The 15,783-nt window shown below is 40.9% G+C and overlaps 1 protein-coding gene across 3 annotated transcripts in view; it reads right to left on the bottom strand.

Annotated features, from left to right (window-relative positions):
• VCAN (versican) overlaps positions 1-15,783 on the bottom strand; it is a 98,898-nt gene that overhangs the window by 66,279 nt on the left and 16,836 nt on the right. For all 3 annotated transcript variants that reach the window (XM_086867056.1, XM_086867054.1, XM_086867055.1), the window contains exons 4-5: positions 8,763-8,937; positions 8,103-8,230 (exon numbers count right to left, since the gene is read on the bottom strand). In XM_086867056.1, the coding sequence (XP_086723182.1) occupies positions 8,103-8,230; positions 8,763-8,937 (303 nt within the window). The remainder of the gene's footprint in view (positions 1-8,102; positions 8,231-8,762; positions 8,938-15,783) is intronic.

The raw sequence follows: 15,783 nt of genomic DNA, 5'->3' as shown, positions 1-15,783 counted from the left end.
AGCTTTCTTTTTCCTGCTAGGTAGAGGCTCTGATTTGTTATTACAGCTGTAGCACCGAGCCCAGAGTGTAACTTGCTTCATACACATTGTGTGCAGCTTCCAGCCTGGAGGTAGAGGGACAGAGCTTGTCTATTGAAGAAGGACAGATAAGGAAGGCAAGGAACAATTCATCCTTAGAATGGTTCCTTCAGCTCTTCAGAGCACACAGATAAGGAGGAATTTTTTGTTACATCCTTCTGCATCTGCATGCCAGCTCTGGTGCCATGTGTAGCAAAGAGTGATGGATGCAGTTATCCCACAACCCTGTCCCAAAAGCAGCACCATGAAACAGGGGAGCAAAGAAAGGCCACTCCAGAGCAGCCTGCTCTGCTCTGAGGACTGTTCACTGACCCTCTCACAGCAGCTATGATGTATATGAAAATCACTAGTTAAAATGCAATTCAATTGCAATTATATAGCAGGTATCGGTCCAGTTAGATGAGGAAGTGAGAAAAGCAAAGAACAATGAATTGTCGTGACTTCTGTAAGCAGAAGACTAATTGCAGACAATCCTACAATATTCCTTCTGAGAGAAACTTATAGAATGCCACAGGAAAATGGGTAGACAGTGCAAGATTACTAGAAAAGCAGTTTTTCCATCAAGTGATTTGGATCACTGCCTCCAAATGGAGCGTGTCCACAGCATCATTAAAGTCAGTGCTATTTATTCCTCTGAGCTGTCACCCAATTAAGGCAGAGAAACTTAGTGAGGGGTAATGTCTTGGTGTAAGATTTCAAAATGTTTTTCTTTAAGAGAGGTCACTTTGCAGAGAACTGACTTACCCAAATTGCACTTTCTGGGCAGGAGTCTGCCCCAAATTTGCCTTGGAGTATGCCTGTATCTGCAATAGTGATATTCCTTCACACTTAAAAGATGGGTGTCATACCTTTCTCTGCACTGAATATATTCTACTGACCCCACATAGGCTAATTTTGTTCATCTCTTAAAATCAGCTGCTGTCAAACAGGTCTTTGTCAAGGATTGTTTTACAAAAACCAAACCAAACCAATTAAAAAAAAAAAAAAGAAAAAAAAAAGAAAGAAAAAACCAGAGAAACCTCCCACATATTTGAGAAAAAACACTTCTTATCCAAAACAATCTAATAAGTGAAATCCAAAGTATTTAACACCTATTAGGTATATTCAATAATTTGTGACAATAACCTTACAAAAAAGGCAAAAAGGCAGCAGGGTAGTCAGCAAAATTCCATCATATACCAAGTAAATGCACATTTATTTCAGGAATGCTAGTAATAAAATACAGGGCAAAGATGTTAAAACATGTCATCTTGTAATTGCTCTAGTTAGCATTTTTCTATGCTCCATTTCTAGAGCATTTTCCTACGATTCCACAATTCTTATTTCTAAAAAGTCAAGTAGTGGGCAAAAGTCATATTGCAAATAGTAGTAACTTACTCTAGGAGCTATGACTCCTCAATTTGTCTCTCCAGTCTGAAAACAGATTAAAATTCTCTATGATTACATGTGTACTTATTGCGCTTAATAATTTTTGGGATAAAATGTGAAAAACAAAGGAGAAGTTTAATAAAGGCCTTGCTTGATATATGAATCCAGAAACTTGATAGTTTGTTCTGCTTCTGCAAACTTCTCAAACCACCTTACAAAAAAAAAATGTAAAATATGGGGGTTTTCCTGGGGCTTCTTGATCTCATTAATTTCTGGCATGTGGCTAAAATACCCTGATTCCTTCAAAGTACCAAAGAGAAAAGGACTCAGGCCTTGCACAGAAACTTCTTCTAAAAAGCAAGAAAAGTAATTCTGAAGTTAATGAAGTGTATTTACTCCACGCAGTCTCTACAGCTTACTCCTGTTATTGAGAGAACAGCTTCCATATTTAACAGGAGGACTGATCCCACCACACTCTTACAGTGCTTTTATTAAGATTAATGAAAGCCCCTCAGTTTCCCAGCCAAAACACCGAAAACAAGGAAATTAACAGGGAAAACTCATCTGCTCAACAAACAAAATGACATAGCCCCCAACACCAGGCAGGGCAAATTCAATTCTGTGTGTGTTAAACAGCCATTTTTTATACATACAGTGCATTGTTTTTATAGCTGGAGCATTGCTGAGTAACTCTGCAATACTGTGCAGGCAAAGCCCAGGGCTTTTCCAGCAGATGAAGAAAAACTGGTTCTGCAGTACCAGGGGGTGGGGTGGAGAACGTGACAGTGTTTAGGCTGCAGACAATAATGTAATGTGTGTTATTGCTGGCTCCTCTTCCAAACCAAGCTTCAGGATGAAGGAGCAGCCTCAGTGGCCACAGCACTCCAAGAATCCCCAGGATTTTCCTCTTACACGTGTTTGTTTCGCTTGGTCAAAAGAGATACCTGATGAAAGTCAGGTTTTTTCCATCTCTTTCCAAAATACTGGGGCAGATGGAGAAGTCAGATTTTTCTCCTGAAGGCAAAAGCTGACTCACCTACAAACCCTCAGGAGAAAGTTTAAGTTCTACAGGAATCAGTTCTACAAATCTTATCAGCTGATTTTAGAGCAAGTTTAATTGCTTTGATTCACTTTCTCTCCTAAGGAGATGTCTTGGTGAACTGGGCATGTTGGTAGATGTGATTGTCATGAATCACACAACTTAAAAGCAAGGTGTGAAGAAGGGCAGGCTAGAACCAAAGCCAGGGGTCAACACACAGCCTGTGTTGACTGGGGTAGTGGTGCTGGGTTGATTGTTGGACTTGATCTCAAAAGTCTTCTCACCCAGCCCTAACGATTCTGTGGTTGTGATTATCACATCTGGAACTGGGTGCTCATGAGCTTTACCTTGTGGTCAGGTGCTCAGATTCTACAACCTCCACAGTAATCCAAAGACAGACATTAGAAAACGCAGAGGGATATTAATAATACAAAGAGCTAATCATTCCCATAGGAGGAAATGCTTAACTCTCACAATTTAAACAAAACAACACACAAAACCAAAAAAAACCCCAAAGCTTTCCAGTGCCTTAATTCACTTTAGTTCTTCAGTGATAGTTTTGTTTAAGGAAAGGAAACACTATCTTCCACTAAGAATTTGAGAGCTCCCTTTTTTCTTTATTTTTTATAGCATAATGTTCCTGTGGTGAACTCCAGACCTATTTATTTGTTTCTGAGGGATGGAACCCACCAGGTTTATCAGAGATGTCCTTTGGGAGTGTTAGAGCTCCTGGACTCTGTGACTACAACTGCAGATCAGGGTGCCCTGGGTCAGAGACAAAAGCTGGCTATAAGCGACAAAATTCTATCTTTTCTGACGTAATATAGAGCATTCTAAGGGCATTTTCTCACCTGCACCTGTAACCTGTGGTCACTGCTCCTCACCTGGACACAGCCAGCAGGTCAAATAGGACACTGCCATCAGTGACTTCAGTGACATCACAACTTTATTTTTCTCAAAAACATGGAATCTGTTCAAAACTTTGTTCCTGGGACATAGTAAAGTATGTAAAGAAGAAGGAATACCATGACCACTTGCAGGACTGAAACATTCACCCTTGTGCTTTCAGGACCAAGAACTCCCATGTCCACCTCCTCTCTTTCTCTGCTGTTCAGGGCTGGTTCTCTACACACCAGAGTAATAAAGAGATGTCCTGAACAAAGTCACTAATTACCAAAACCACTCTGCAGGGCTGGAAAACCACAGACATCTAAGCAGTTTGGTTCAACTTTAAAGCAGGAGGCTGGAGGAGACGAAGTGTTTTTCTCCTGCACGTCAGAACAAGTCAGTTGATTCCTTCTGATGCACAGCAGCAATGACTTAACTAAACTTTCCTGAGTCTATTCTGTGCAGACCCATTGGCTGAACAGGAACCCTCTTGAGAACTTAACCCTTCCTGATGTCACAGAATCCAAGGCTGGATAAATGTCCAGAAAGGAAAGGCTCATAATTCTATCACAGACCCTGAATTAGAGAAAAAACATGCTTTTCTCACTTTTTTTTGTCCCAGTTTTGAAACCTAATCTAGCTGTTGCTCCAGACTCAGAATAGACTCCAGAGAAGATCCTTAGCTGTCCAAAACACAGAAGAAACTTCTCACCTGAGGCCACATTTTAGACTATGATTCCTTTAATTATGACTATCATTCTCACTGAAATTTCCATGACAACAGCAAAACCGCATGAGACTAGGTGGAAAGTATTCAGAGAACATCTGGTTTTGGTTTTTATCTTTCTTCCCTGCGCTGACTGTTGTGGGGAGATGGTGCATGGGAGGAAGGCTGTGCTATCTTCCCCACAGACACCCCAAAAATAACTCTGAGAGCCCCATCTGCACATGGGGGAGGCTTGTCAGGTATACCTGGGTTCTGAGGGGGCCTGGCCAGGAGACAATCCTGAGGGGGTGGTTTGTGCTTTGGCTCAGCACAGCCCTCACTCCGCCAGTGGGCTTTGGTGGTGGTTCAATCTCCATCTCTGGCACGGCAGCGCTGCCAAATTAACCACACTGCTTCTCTAAGGAACTCAGTATCTTCCTCACCCACCACCCATCTCCATCCAAGGGATTATACCACAGGAGACATCCCTTCAGCTGGTGGTGTTAAGAGATCCTCACCCAGACCTTTGCAGCTCAATCATTTTAAAATCTTTAATCATAAATCACTTCCTGCAGTTCAAAGTACCCTAAATGTATCTGTTAGTGCTTGGTACACTGAAATAAGTGATGAAATATGAGGAATGTAAAACAGTTTGTAATAAAACACCATGCCTAATACCTTTTTAATGACACTTTGACTCCAGGTTCTCATTTTTATCTCCAGGAGCTCAGAAATTTTCAATCTTTCCCACAGCTATTCTTCTCACTGTCACAGCAAAACTCATACTATTTAAATTAGAATTGTGCAGTCTTTAATCTCTCTATCTGGCTAATCTCTATAAATCTGGCTTCCCTCAGAACAAGGAAATGGTAAGAGTTAGCCTAGATAACTGGTTTCAATTTAAGCTAATAGCTTGTGATTTAAGGAGAAATCCACGTCTCTGGCTAATTTCCTGATTCCATATGGCCAAAAAGGAATAAAATCGAGATGGAGTTGCTCCTACAAATCCTCAGTGCAAATACCCAAATTAGTACTGCAAATTCAATGCACATTTATTTTAAAATGTATTGCAAGAATTCCCACCACCATTTATGGCCTTCTGGGGTAACACACCAACAGCAGCCAACAGACCAATAAGTGTTCAATGACTTCCATGGTGACATCCTCGTTATAGCCCAAATTTTGATATCATTAGTCAGGCTTGTGCCATGAATAGTCATTCCACTGACACAGACCCTCCAAATAAGGACCTCTTTAGTGAAAGCAAGTCTAATGGATCTGGCGTTGAATCAGGGCAGGGTACACAGATATGAGCTTTAAAATTCACATGGAAAAAGTTGTATTTAAGCCCACCCTTAAGAGCCATGGATTCATTTTGCTACGAATAAAGTCATGAGTCACACCTTGCAGGACCAACCTTTGGTGAACAGGGCCACCAGAAACCTGGCATAATTTTAGCTCTTGAACTCTAAGTTTCCTACCAACACTGCAATCTAGTTTAGTTTGACTTTCCAATAACTCCATTGATATTCTGTCTAAATTTCCATCTTCCATAGGTGAGTTGTTCTGAAGTACAAACTCGTAGATGCTGTGTACCTTCTAACAAGCTCCTCCTCCCTTGAAATTAACCTCTGTCCCAACAGAAACTGCACCTGTGCACAGACAAAGCCAGCTGGGCTCCTCAGTCCCGCTTGAAAAAGGGAGTCTGGCTCAGAGGCTCAAGTTTCTGTGAAGGCACTGAGGAATGGTTTATCCTGCAGTATACCACAATGTATACCGCATATGTATACAATGTATACACCACGTTTTCCTAGCATGTGTCTGTTTCTCCTCATCCAAAGAGAGTGATTTAACTCCTCTGCAGGTCAGCAGAACCTACCTGTACTCTTTCTATGTCCTATAAACCCCTTCTCATACCCATGAACTCCCCTGGATGTCACAGAAGATACTGTCACACTCCTGATCATTTTAAAACTCTCTCATTCTGAGAGAATGAGAAAATAATAAAATCTCTCTCACGTACACAAACAAAAAAACCAACAGAAGAACCAACCAAAAATACCCAAAACAAAAAAAAATAAACAAAACAAACAAAAGGACCCAAAGGGAAAAAAAACCTACAACAACAAAAGGGATAAATTGGGGAGTGTCTTTGGCTAATTTATAATAATCTGGCATTAAAGTTGTTCAATATAATGAATGCAATATAATGAACTAGTTATCTACAATATTGTGCTCTAGATTTTGTATTTGTTAAAATCTGGATGTTTCGTATGCAAGCAGATCATGTCACCACAGCTAATAGGCCATAGAAGTGGCACCAAAGTGTGGATGCATCCAGAGTTTTATGACCAGGTTATAAATCTTGGCAAATGAAATTTTATAACAAAGAAGAACCAACTAATGTCCATGAGAAACTGAGGACCTGTGCATTTTCATCCTTGAGGACTGCACAGTCACTGCAGCCTCTTTGAACCACACAAGAGTCTGGTTCCATGTTGTTCCAAAGCAAAGACCATCAGCCCCAGTGAAAAACGCTTCCATTTTGATTCAAGTTTTATTTTTGAAAGTTTAGTGATAAGTTTTGACCCTGAGAAACTGCTGGCTGACATGCACCCAGGACAATCATCTCTGTATTAGTTACACTTCTCTGTCCTTGAAGAGGGAAAGGAACAAGGGATTTTCCTTCACCCAGGAATTATACAGATTGGGTTTTTGACTAAATCTTATTTTTGTAAGCTAGGAAAGACACAAATTGAATTTAAAAGCATTGGTTTAGAGAAGATTCAGAATCCAATCCCATCAATGACTGGTGGAGGATCAAATGTCATGAATTGTAGATGTTCACAGGTGCTGCTCACTGACAGATGTAAATGGGACATAACTAAAATTAGGACAATGAAAAGCACCAACAAAATACTGTCACTTAATTTTCAAGTTCAAGTTATAAATTCTCAAGCATATATGTTTTCTGGAAGCTTGGAAATACCTGTGTTGCTTGAATTATATAAATCTCCAAGTTGCCTAGGATCTTCAGCTACTAAAAATAAAAAACTTACTGATTTCAGTAACTAAAATCTCTGTAACTCACCAGCAGGAAAAAAAATTGCATGAACTAACCTATATCTTATCTAAGACAGATTACAAACACTGAGCACATGCATTTTGCAATTGCTTTTTAAAAATATATATACACCTACAAAGGCAGCCTTGCTCAGAATTTATTTATTGTTCTGCTGATTTGTTGTTCTGCTGACTTTTACAGCACTAAATTGAATGCGTTAAAAGCCAATGATCACCCCTAAAGATATTTAGTTAGGAATTATCAGGGAATTTTCTAGAAAGGAACTGGCATGGAATAAAAACCTGTCAAACGGAAGCAGTGTGACACACTTAGGGCACTATAGGAAGTGGAAAATGTACTTTAGTCCTCGTTGCAAAGTATCTCTGTAATAATTTTACTAAACAAGACACAGAAACTACGAAATTGTTTTTCTTATTTGTTTCTTTCTGAATCTGAGATCACCCATTATTAAAAAGATGCTATTAAACATAGATGGCAATTCAATAGCTGTCTAATTTTATGCCACGGACATATAAAAAGACTCAATTGCATACTTTATGAACTATAATATACTTAGGACATATACTGTATCTATCTTTGTATATACTTATTTATAGCATATATAGTCTCTCCAGCATTAAATGCATTTCTTTGAAAATACTTTTATATAACATTCAAAAAAACAAGATGCATCAACAGCAACTTTTGTGAGATCTACTGCACTAACTATAGGCAGCTTGAACCCTGACTGTCTCTTTGCCAGACTCCACACTGGCCTTTAATTAGGACCTGCAAGACCACAAACTATAGGTTCCCTCCATTTGGCAATTCCTGTCGCATCCAGAGCAGCAAAAACTTATTTTAAATGGAATTTTCTCCTTCTCTGCTCTCCCACATTAGGCTCCCCAGCCACTTTTAAGTCTTGCAGTGTGTTTCCAGGCTTTGCAGACCCATCTCACCTTCCATGCGCTCCACGTAGCAATAAACATCGTAAGTCTCATTAGGGAAGCGGCGCCCGTACGTCCTGACTCCTTTCTTTCCCATCTTATCTCCAAAGCAGCCAACTCTTGGATGTCTAATTGGGTACCTGGAAATGCAGAAAATTTATCATTTTGATGCATCAGGATTTTAGTTTTTTCATGTTTCAGCTCCTGCAGTGCACTGGTGCACAGCTCTGAGCTGCATGCAGAGTGTCAGCCACTGTCCTCACACTTTGGTCACACACAACAATCCCTCTGGCCCGGAGCTCAAGCACATCCCACAGCCTCAGGCCCCAAAAGCACAAACAAAAGTGACTTGGGGGCAGCAAACTGGGGCTAAATGACTTCATTAGCTGAAGCTGTAATTGCAGGGTTAACCCTGAGATGTGAATGGACCCAAGTTATAACTGTCTGAAACACTCTCATCCATTTTGGGTGTAGCCCCTGGGAGGCTTCTGCCTGCCCAAGGTGCATCTGTTGTTAATAAATATCCACTTTTATTCTCTTAATCTTGCCTGACCTCTGTTCCATGCAGGCACTCCAAGGCATCAATTATGGCAAGACAGCAGTTTAAGTCTGCACAGGCGAGGCACACAAATTTTGGTGAAAAGCGTGACAAGGGTGCTTTGAAAGCCTCACCTGACAGTCTGGTCGGACACCCAGCCAGCATCACACTGCTCAAACCCATCCTCGTAGGCTGCTTTCAGCTGCTCTGGGCTGGCCATGACGGCGCCGTTGTCCCGGCAGGTCTGGTGGGCCTGCGTGAAATTCAGGGTGTACCTGCTCGTGGCAGCCCGGTAGTGAAACACAACACCTGAGAAGGCAAAAAAAAAAAACCCTTAGTGGCACATTTTGCATTGTTTCTGCAGCCATCACCGCTCTGCAAACTTACCCAGGTGTTGTCACAATGCTGAAAATGGATGGGTAGAATGAAAAATAGTATAGAAAAGTGAGATATTATGGTATAAATTATTTTCCCCCCTCTAGTGGATGCTACCAGTAATGACAAAATACCCCCAAAAATGTGCTTTTTTGACTCAGATCTGTTAATCAGTGACGGGCCTGGTGGCAGTTTCTACACATCAAATATCACTACAAATATATCATTTATCACTGCATGGACTGTGGTCAACTTTCCATAGCCTTGTTTTCCTGCACACACCTCAAATGGTACAAATAAAACAGAGCATGATTTTATTTGGGGTTTTTTCTAGTTCTGAAAAGGACCCTGACAACTTCAGCAGTTTCTGCAGCACGTCAGACCTTTGGAGAGGGAGGCCTGGTGTGAAGATGGTTTTGTTTAAAGCAGGATCTGTCTAGAATTCTGTTTTATACACACACACAGTTCCCACTGAACTGACAACAGCTAGAACAAACCATAAAGGGCACTGAAGTGGCAGAAAACAGCCATCCCACCTTACAAAATCATTTCCCCCTATTACCACTGTCTTTTACAGTTTAGCATCAAAGGCTTGTCCCTTGCAATAACTAACTAATTTGCAATACCTGACTAATTGTGCTCTAAAATCATCAGAAGCGTTTCAACACCATAAAACATCCACAGAATGGAAACTAAACAAAACAAAACAAGCCCCTAAACCATCAAGTGTTTCTTTTCTCTGATGGTTTTACTGGAGTACTTCATGATGAGAAAACAACATACTGTAATACAGTTTGGGAAAATGTTGATATTGTAGCAATAATTAATTTTAAAACAAGTCTTCGTTACTAGAGCATTGTTCAAAGATAAAGAAAGTCTGCTAGTTTACAAACAAATAGAAATACAGGTCACTTAGCAAATTGTTGATGCCAGAATTTCCAAGTTGTTTAGAAATCCTTTTTTTCATGCAGACAAATTAAATAAAGTTTTGCCAGTCATCAAAAATCTGCATATAGCCAGCAAAGCACAGAGTACACATTTTTCTTCTTGTCACGATTCACTAAGAAATTAATACAGAAAATATTATCTGAAAAGTACTCAACCATTATACATCATTTTTTATCAAAGCCAGTTACGGAGAAACAGGAAATAAAAGAGGAAAGGCTGGGAATCCCCATATTTCATCATTTAACAGGGAGTCACACACCAGCTGCAGCCACTAACTGGGAGCTTGCAGACCACCAGCATCCCCATAAAATGCCTTTCAGAACTGACAAAACCCATCACAAACAGCTTCTCCCAAGCAACAGTGTAATTTCAGCTTCAAACCGATCCAAGTGTTGTTTGGCAACAGTGACAAGTGAAGAATACACCCCGGAAAATTATGGCTGTGTTTGTATCATTACATTAAACTTTCCAGGTGCCTGAAAAATCAGTCATTAAGGGTGTTAAATTGTTAGGTTATTTCACTGCATTATTTGGCTCAGGCCCCACAGCATGGTTCCAAACAATTTCTGGGCAGATTTCAGAGAACAGGGACAGCTTCCAAAGGGCATCTCCATCCTGTACTGGGAGCCAAAGGAGAATTTCAGTGTGGATGGGGGACAGTCTGCTCCCTACAGCCTCACTGCTAAACCACCCCAGAATGCAGTTAGGCAATGTTGGCATTTAAACCTTAAAATCACAAAAAATATTATCTGGAGATTTGTAATCATCTTTTTTTAACATGCAGTATGCATAAAAATATTTATTTTAATATATTCAGAGTTTTGTAGCAGTGGTTGGAACTGCTTGCAGAACACCTGCTGGTATAAATTCAGATTGCTGTATTAATAGCATAGTAAATAAAAACAGGAGTTCAGGTGGCCTGCTTGGTGTTCTGGATCTAGAATTTAGAAATGGGCAGCTTTTACAAAGTTCCCAACAGAAGCAGATAAAATATTTACCCTGTCTCATAACTATGAACCCATAATAATATTCATAAGCTGTGCATTTGGCTTTACTATATGTTATTTTTGAACATATACAAATACTTTAAAACTTTTTTTTTGTGTAGCATTGGTGTTTCTGTAATAAAGAATATTTGATGCAGAATCAGAAATGCCCAAGTATAGGAACCAATTTTAATTCAGTTTGTTGTTTAAATTGCAATTAAAATGTATTTTATGTGAATTTGGACTAATTGTCTCTTTTTTATAAGTTTTGTCCAAGATTGCTTAAGTGATAGTATATGACTTCAAACTGGGCTCAAGAGTTTCTGCTTCTCAGTACAGCCACCAAAATGTTTGTTACCTTTGAGGGAATGCCAACACACACCTCTAAAGCTGTATTTTTAATTGATTTTTTTTTTTTTTAAATCTTCCTGCTGCTTAAACATATGAGTGCATTTTCCACAACCAGCTATTTCACCTCTCATTCCTTGGTTTTTTTTTTCCCCATTTGGAAGCACCACTGCCCTTCCTACTGTGACACCTGAACAAGGCAGGACTAAAGAGTTAACATCCCAGCCAATTTAAAGTGGATTTCAGCACGGAGAAAAAGAAGAGCCTTTGGTCATTTGTAAATCCTGGAAAGGAACTCGGGGAATGCTTTGTTCTCCTCGCCCTGATCCACAAGGTAAACTTCACCTATTCTCAGAGCTGGAGGCTCCTCCATTTCCAGTGAGGAGCTAATGGACATGAAAGAGCCTGGGAGATGAATGGGAAGGAGGACGTCACTATGCATAAGCCTGTGCAACAGCTGCAATAATTAGAAGACCCCTGGGGATAAGAAGATTAAAGTGCAGGACTTTCATTGTTTCAGTTAGACAGAGAGAGGGGCAAAACCCATTGTCCCGGCTTTTGCACTTTAAAACATTTGTAAAGGATTTTTTTTTTTTCCCCCTCCTTTGTCTATTTCCTCCCTGAAAGAAAAGGCAAGAAAGGAGTTGTCCTAGGAACAAATAAAGCAACTGGAAAACAGACTACATCGGTATAATGTTGTCACTGAACATCTGGCAAACAAAGTCAGAGTAATTACAGGAAGGAGTAGCAGCAAGAAAGAGCACTCATAGGAAAGCAATTTGTAGTATCCAAAATTCACTTCTGTCAGAGCAAGGGTGAACGTCTTTTCGTTGTTTATCTCATGTCTTAGACCAGAAAATAAAAATGTGAAGTGTTTAACTTTTAACAAACAAGGGTTTCCAAGGGTAAGAGCCTGGTTCTGTGGTTACACCCCTTTGGGTTGCAGCTTTATTGTGCATCATGCATCAAAACCCTGTGGAACTGCAGGGGAAGCTAGTTTATTAGCTCCTGGTATGGCTAATAAATTACAGTTCACTTTCACTCATGAGCTCACACTGCTGCCACATGCAGTGTTGGATGTGGAAACATAAAGCTTAAATCTCAGAAGTTGCCTCACCCATCAAATACCTAAAGGGAGAAGATTGTGATGGCAGTGCTTGTTATCCTGTTCATTTTTGTCTTCAGACCTCGGGCACTGTGGGGCAGACCCCTGAAATAACCCTCGGCCCGGTGCCAGAGCTGCCACACAGTTCAGTTCATAGCTCAGATCCTCCCTGGCCTTAATGCAGAAAGCAATTTACATCACAAATACACCCCAGAAAGATGGGCTACAGGACAGAGCACTGTAGGAAAGGAAGGAATAGGGCAGCATGTTCAGTTCTCCACATGAGTAATTCATTTGTCTCTCTCTCTAGGCTTTGCACCCATCTTCTGACTCCTGCCTTGGGCTTTGGCAACCTGAGCAGAGGCTTGCCTTGCCAAGAGCTTCAGAGAACTCAGGGTGGGGAGGGAAAGAGCCTTCCCCCCTGCCCTGCCACAGCTCTCCAGGGACAGACACTCCTGCAGCAGCTCACACTTTACTCTCCTGTGCAGGATGTCTGTGTCCATCAACACAGGACTCCTCTGAACAGCTGCAGATAAAGAGAGGAGGGATCAGTGCTGAGCTCCACCTGTGTTTTTAGCCCTTATTACTCTCCCAGCACAGCTCCTGCATCCAGCCCGGAGCAGAACCACCCCAGCCTGTGCACCCCGAGGCTGCCATGCTCCCAAACTCTACCAGAGGGACACGGCAGCTTGGCCAGAACATTTCCTTCCCTCTTCCTACAGGTTTTGCATGCAGACCCTGGGTCTTTAACACCCACAAATTAATTTCCCTTTGCCTTCCTTTGATGGCTGCTACCAATGGTGCTCTTCCCTTGTCAGGAAGATTCCTCGAGATCCATCAGTCAGGGGAGTAAAACACAGCTGAAAAAAATGCAGCAGCCCATGATAATTTACACAGAAGTTCAACATCAAGAGGTGGTAAGGTTTCAAGACAGGTAAATCCCAAAGATTAGGTAAAAGCACCTCTTCAAATGCCTACTTAAGAGATTAAAGAAGGGGATTTCTGCTGCAGAGAGAGTAGATCAATTAGGTTGTCAGCACACAATCTCCCAGGGCTAGCAGCATCACCGAGTGGCAGCGTTCCCACTTCGGAAACAACTTTCATTTATTATCATTATAATGCTTGCAGGAAAGACAAGTTTGCATAAAAAGGAAAATGCGAATTACCATCTATGCTGCCTTCCTAATTCTTGTTTCTTTCCATTAACAAGATCAGTGTCTCAAGCTTGGAATTGTCTTTACAGGCTTTAAAAATAAAAACATACAAAAAAAATTTTGAGAGGGAAAAAAGTAAGACTTTCAGATTTCCAGAACCAACCAGAGACTGAGAAAACGTGGCTCATGAAAAGAGTGTATTGCCAAAATATCAATTAGAAAAGAATAAAGTGCTCTCACTTATTGACAAAAAAAATATTCACTGAGAAGCTATGACAAAAGAGTAAGTAAACTAGAAGGATCCCATTTGCCACTTTGATCCCTTTAAATCCAATTATCTCCAAGGAGAAGAACAAAAAATCAGGTCAAATGAGTGGTTTATTCGGATTGCTTACTTTTGAATACATTGGCTTGTACATGTTCTTCTTAATTGCCCAATATCCTAGCACCACACAAGTATTTCATTAACTATTCAGAAATATTCCAGAATGAAAGTACTGTGTCATTTCATTTCTAGGTCAGATTTTTACAAGGTGGCTCAAACGTTTCTTATAAAAGTGGACTTCATTACAAGTAGAGAGAAGGAACAAATGTGGACACAGAAAGGTACAGCAATATTTTTTCTAAAATCCTTTCTGGAATTCAAATCACCCAAGGTAGCTCTGCCTGAAGGTTATAAATTGAGTCTAAAAGAGTCATCTATAAATCTCCCTAATTGGTGACCAGGGATGTTTGATGCAGAGAGCTTACCTCACCCAGAAATATCCAAAAGCTGAAAGGCCAAGGACTCCCAGTGTGAGACAGTCTGAACTGTGGGCTTAGTAACACCAAGAAAGGTTAGGAGAAAAGCACAAAACACTGTAGGAGAGATTAAATTACAGAATCTGACAAAGGAAGGGTTGCTCCTGAGACAAAGGGAAAATTTTGGAGGAGCATGCACAGAAAGCAGAGAAGAAAACACATGGAAGTGAAAATTAGTATGAATTATTTGTTCTGCATATCCAGCACTGGACTAGGATGATTCTAGTGGGTCCCTTCCAACTCAAAATATTCTAAGATTCTTCATTCCTCTCCTGGTGAGAAGCTGAAGCATCTAACACTGCCATGCTGTTAGATCCATTTTGAACACAAAATATCCCTGTCTGGGAGGTCACTGTAATTACAGCAGCAACCAGGATGTCAGGAAAGCATTCTCCATGATTAATAACAGGAAAGGGGCTATCCAGTGTGAGGAAAGTGCCCCTCCAGTGATCCTGCAGAGCTGCCTGCCCCAAAGACAGCCCTGCAGGCCTGAATAATGAGTGAGGCAGGCACCTGGCTGCCCCAGACTTCCTGCCTGGGCTGAAATTAAGTGTTTCCCTTCACCCTCACCAAGTGCAGAATACAAAACAGTAACCCTGATCTCAGGGGTGAAGTGTGAAGAGCACCTGGCCCCGAGGATGGGTGTTCTCTGCTGGGTTTGGGCACGTGGCTCAGCACGTAACCTGGACACTTGCAATGCCAAAGGAAAACTGGATCCAGTAACCCAACGTGCCACCCTCCTCCTGCACTCTGCTGTGCCTTTCCCAGGTCCCCAGGGCTGTGCACACAGAGCCACCCCAGCCAGAACACAACTGCTCACACTCCTAGACTTAAACAAACATTCAAGCCAATTCAGGTCTTTTGCTTTAAGGTGAGACATTTAAACAGATATTCAGATCAAAATATTTGATCTCTGTTTGATGCACACACAGCCAAGCACTGCTCAGCAGATAAAGGATCCCATGTGAACTCACAGTGTCTTGATGTTGTCTCTGAAACAGAATTATTAAATGGTTTGGAACAGAAAGGACCTTAAAGATCATCTATTTCCAAATATAAGCAGATACTGATACCAAGTAGGTGGCATTGTTAATTCCTATAATCAAGGCAAAGGAAGGCCACAGAATTACATCAATTTCCAAGATCCTGTCATGGTTTAGAAAACTTATACCTGTCAAAAAAGGATGTAGCAGAAATATGCACTGCAGGACAAAGGTGTTATGTGTGATGAAAGGTGTCTTCTTGTGAATGATCACTAAGATAAGCAGGAGTCCACCCATGGATAATGAAAATCTACAGACATTCAAAAAACAAGCGGGAGAAACCTGCATCTATTCAGAATATAGAATATAAAATTCAGAAAATAGAATAACAAAAGTCTCTGTGTGGGTAATTCCATGGGTGACAGGTCTTTGACAGCAACAGGGTACATGTTTAA

Source organism: Cyanistes caeruleus, chromosome Z (genome assembly GCF_971803275.1).
Source record: "Cyanistes caeruleus chromosome Z, bCyaCae1.hap1.1, whole genome shotgun sequence".
In the NCBI taxonomy this organism is placed as follows: Eukaryota; Metazoa; Chordata; class Aves; order Passeriformes; family Paridae; genus Cyanistes; species Cyanistes caeruleus.
This window is presented reverse-complemented; position numbering and strand designations above follow the sequence as displayed.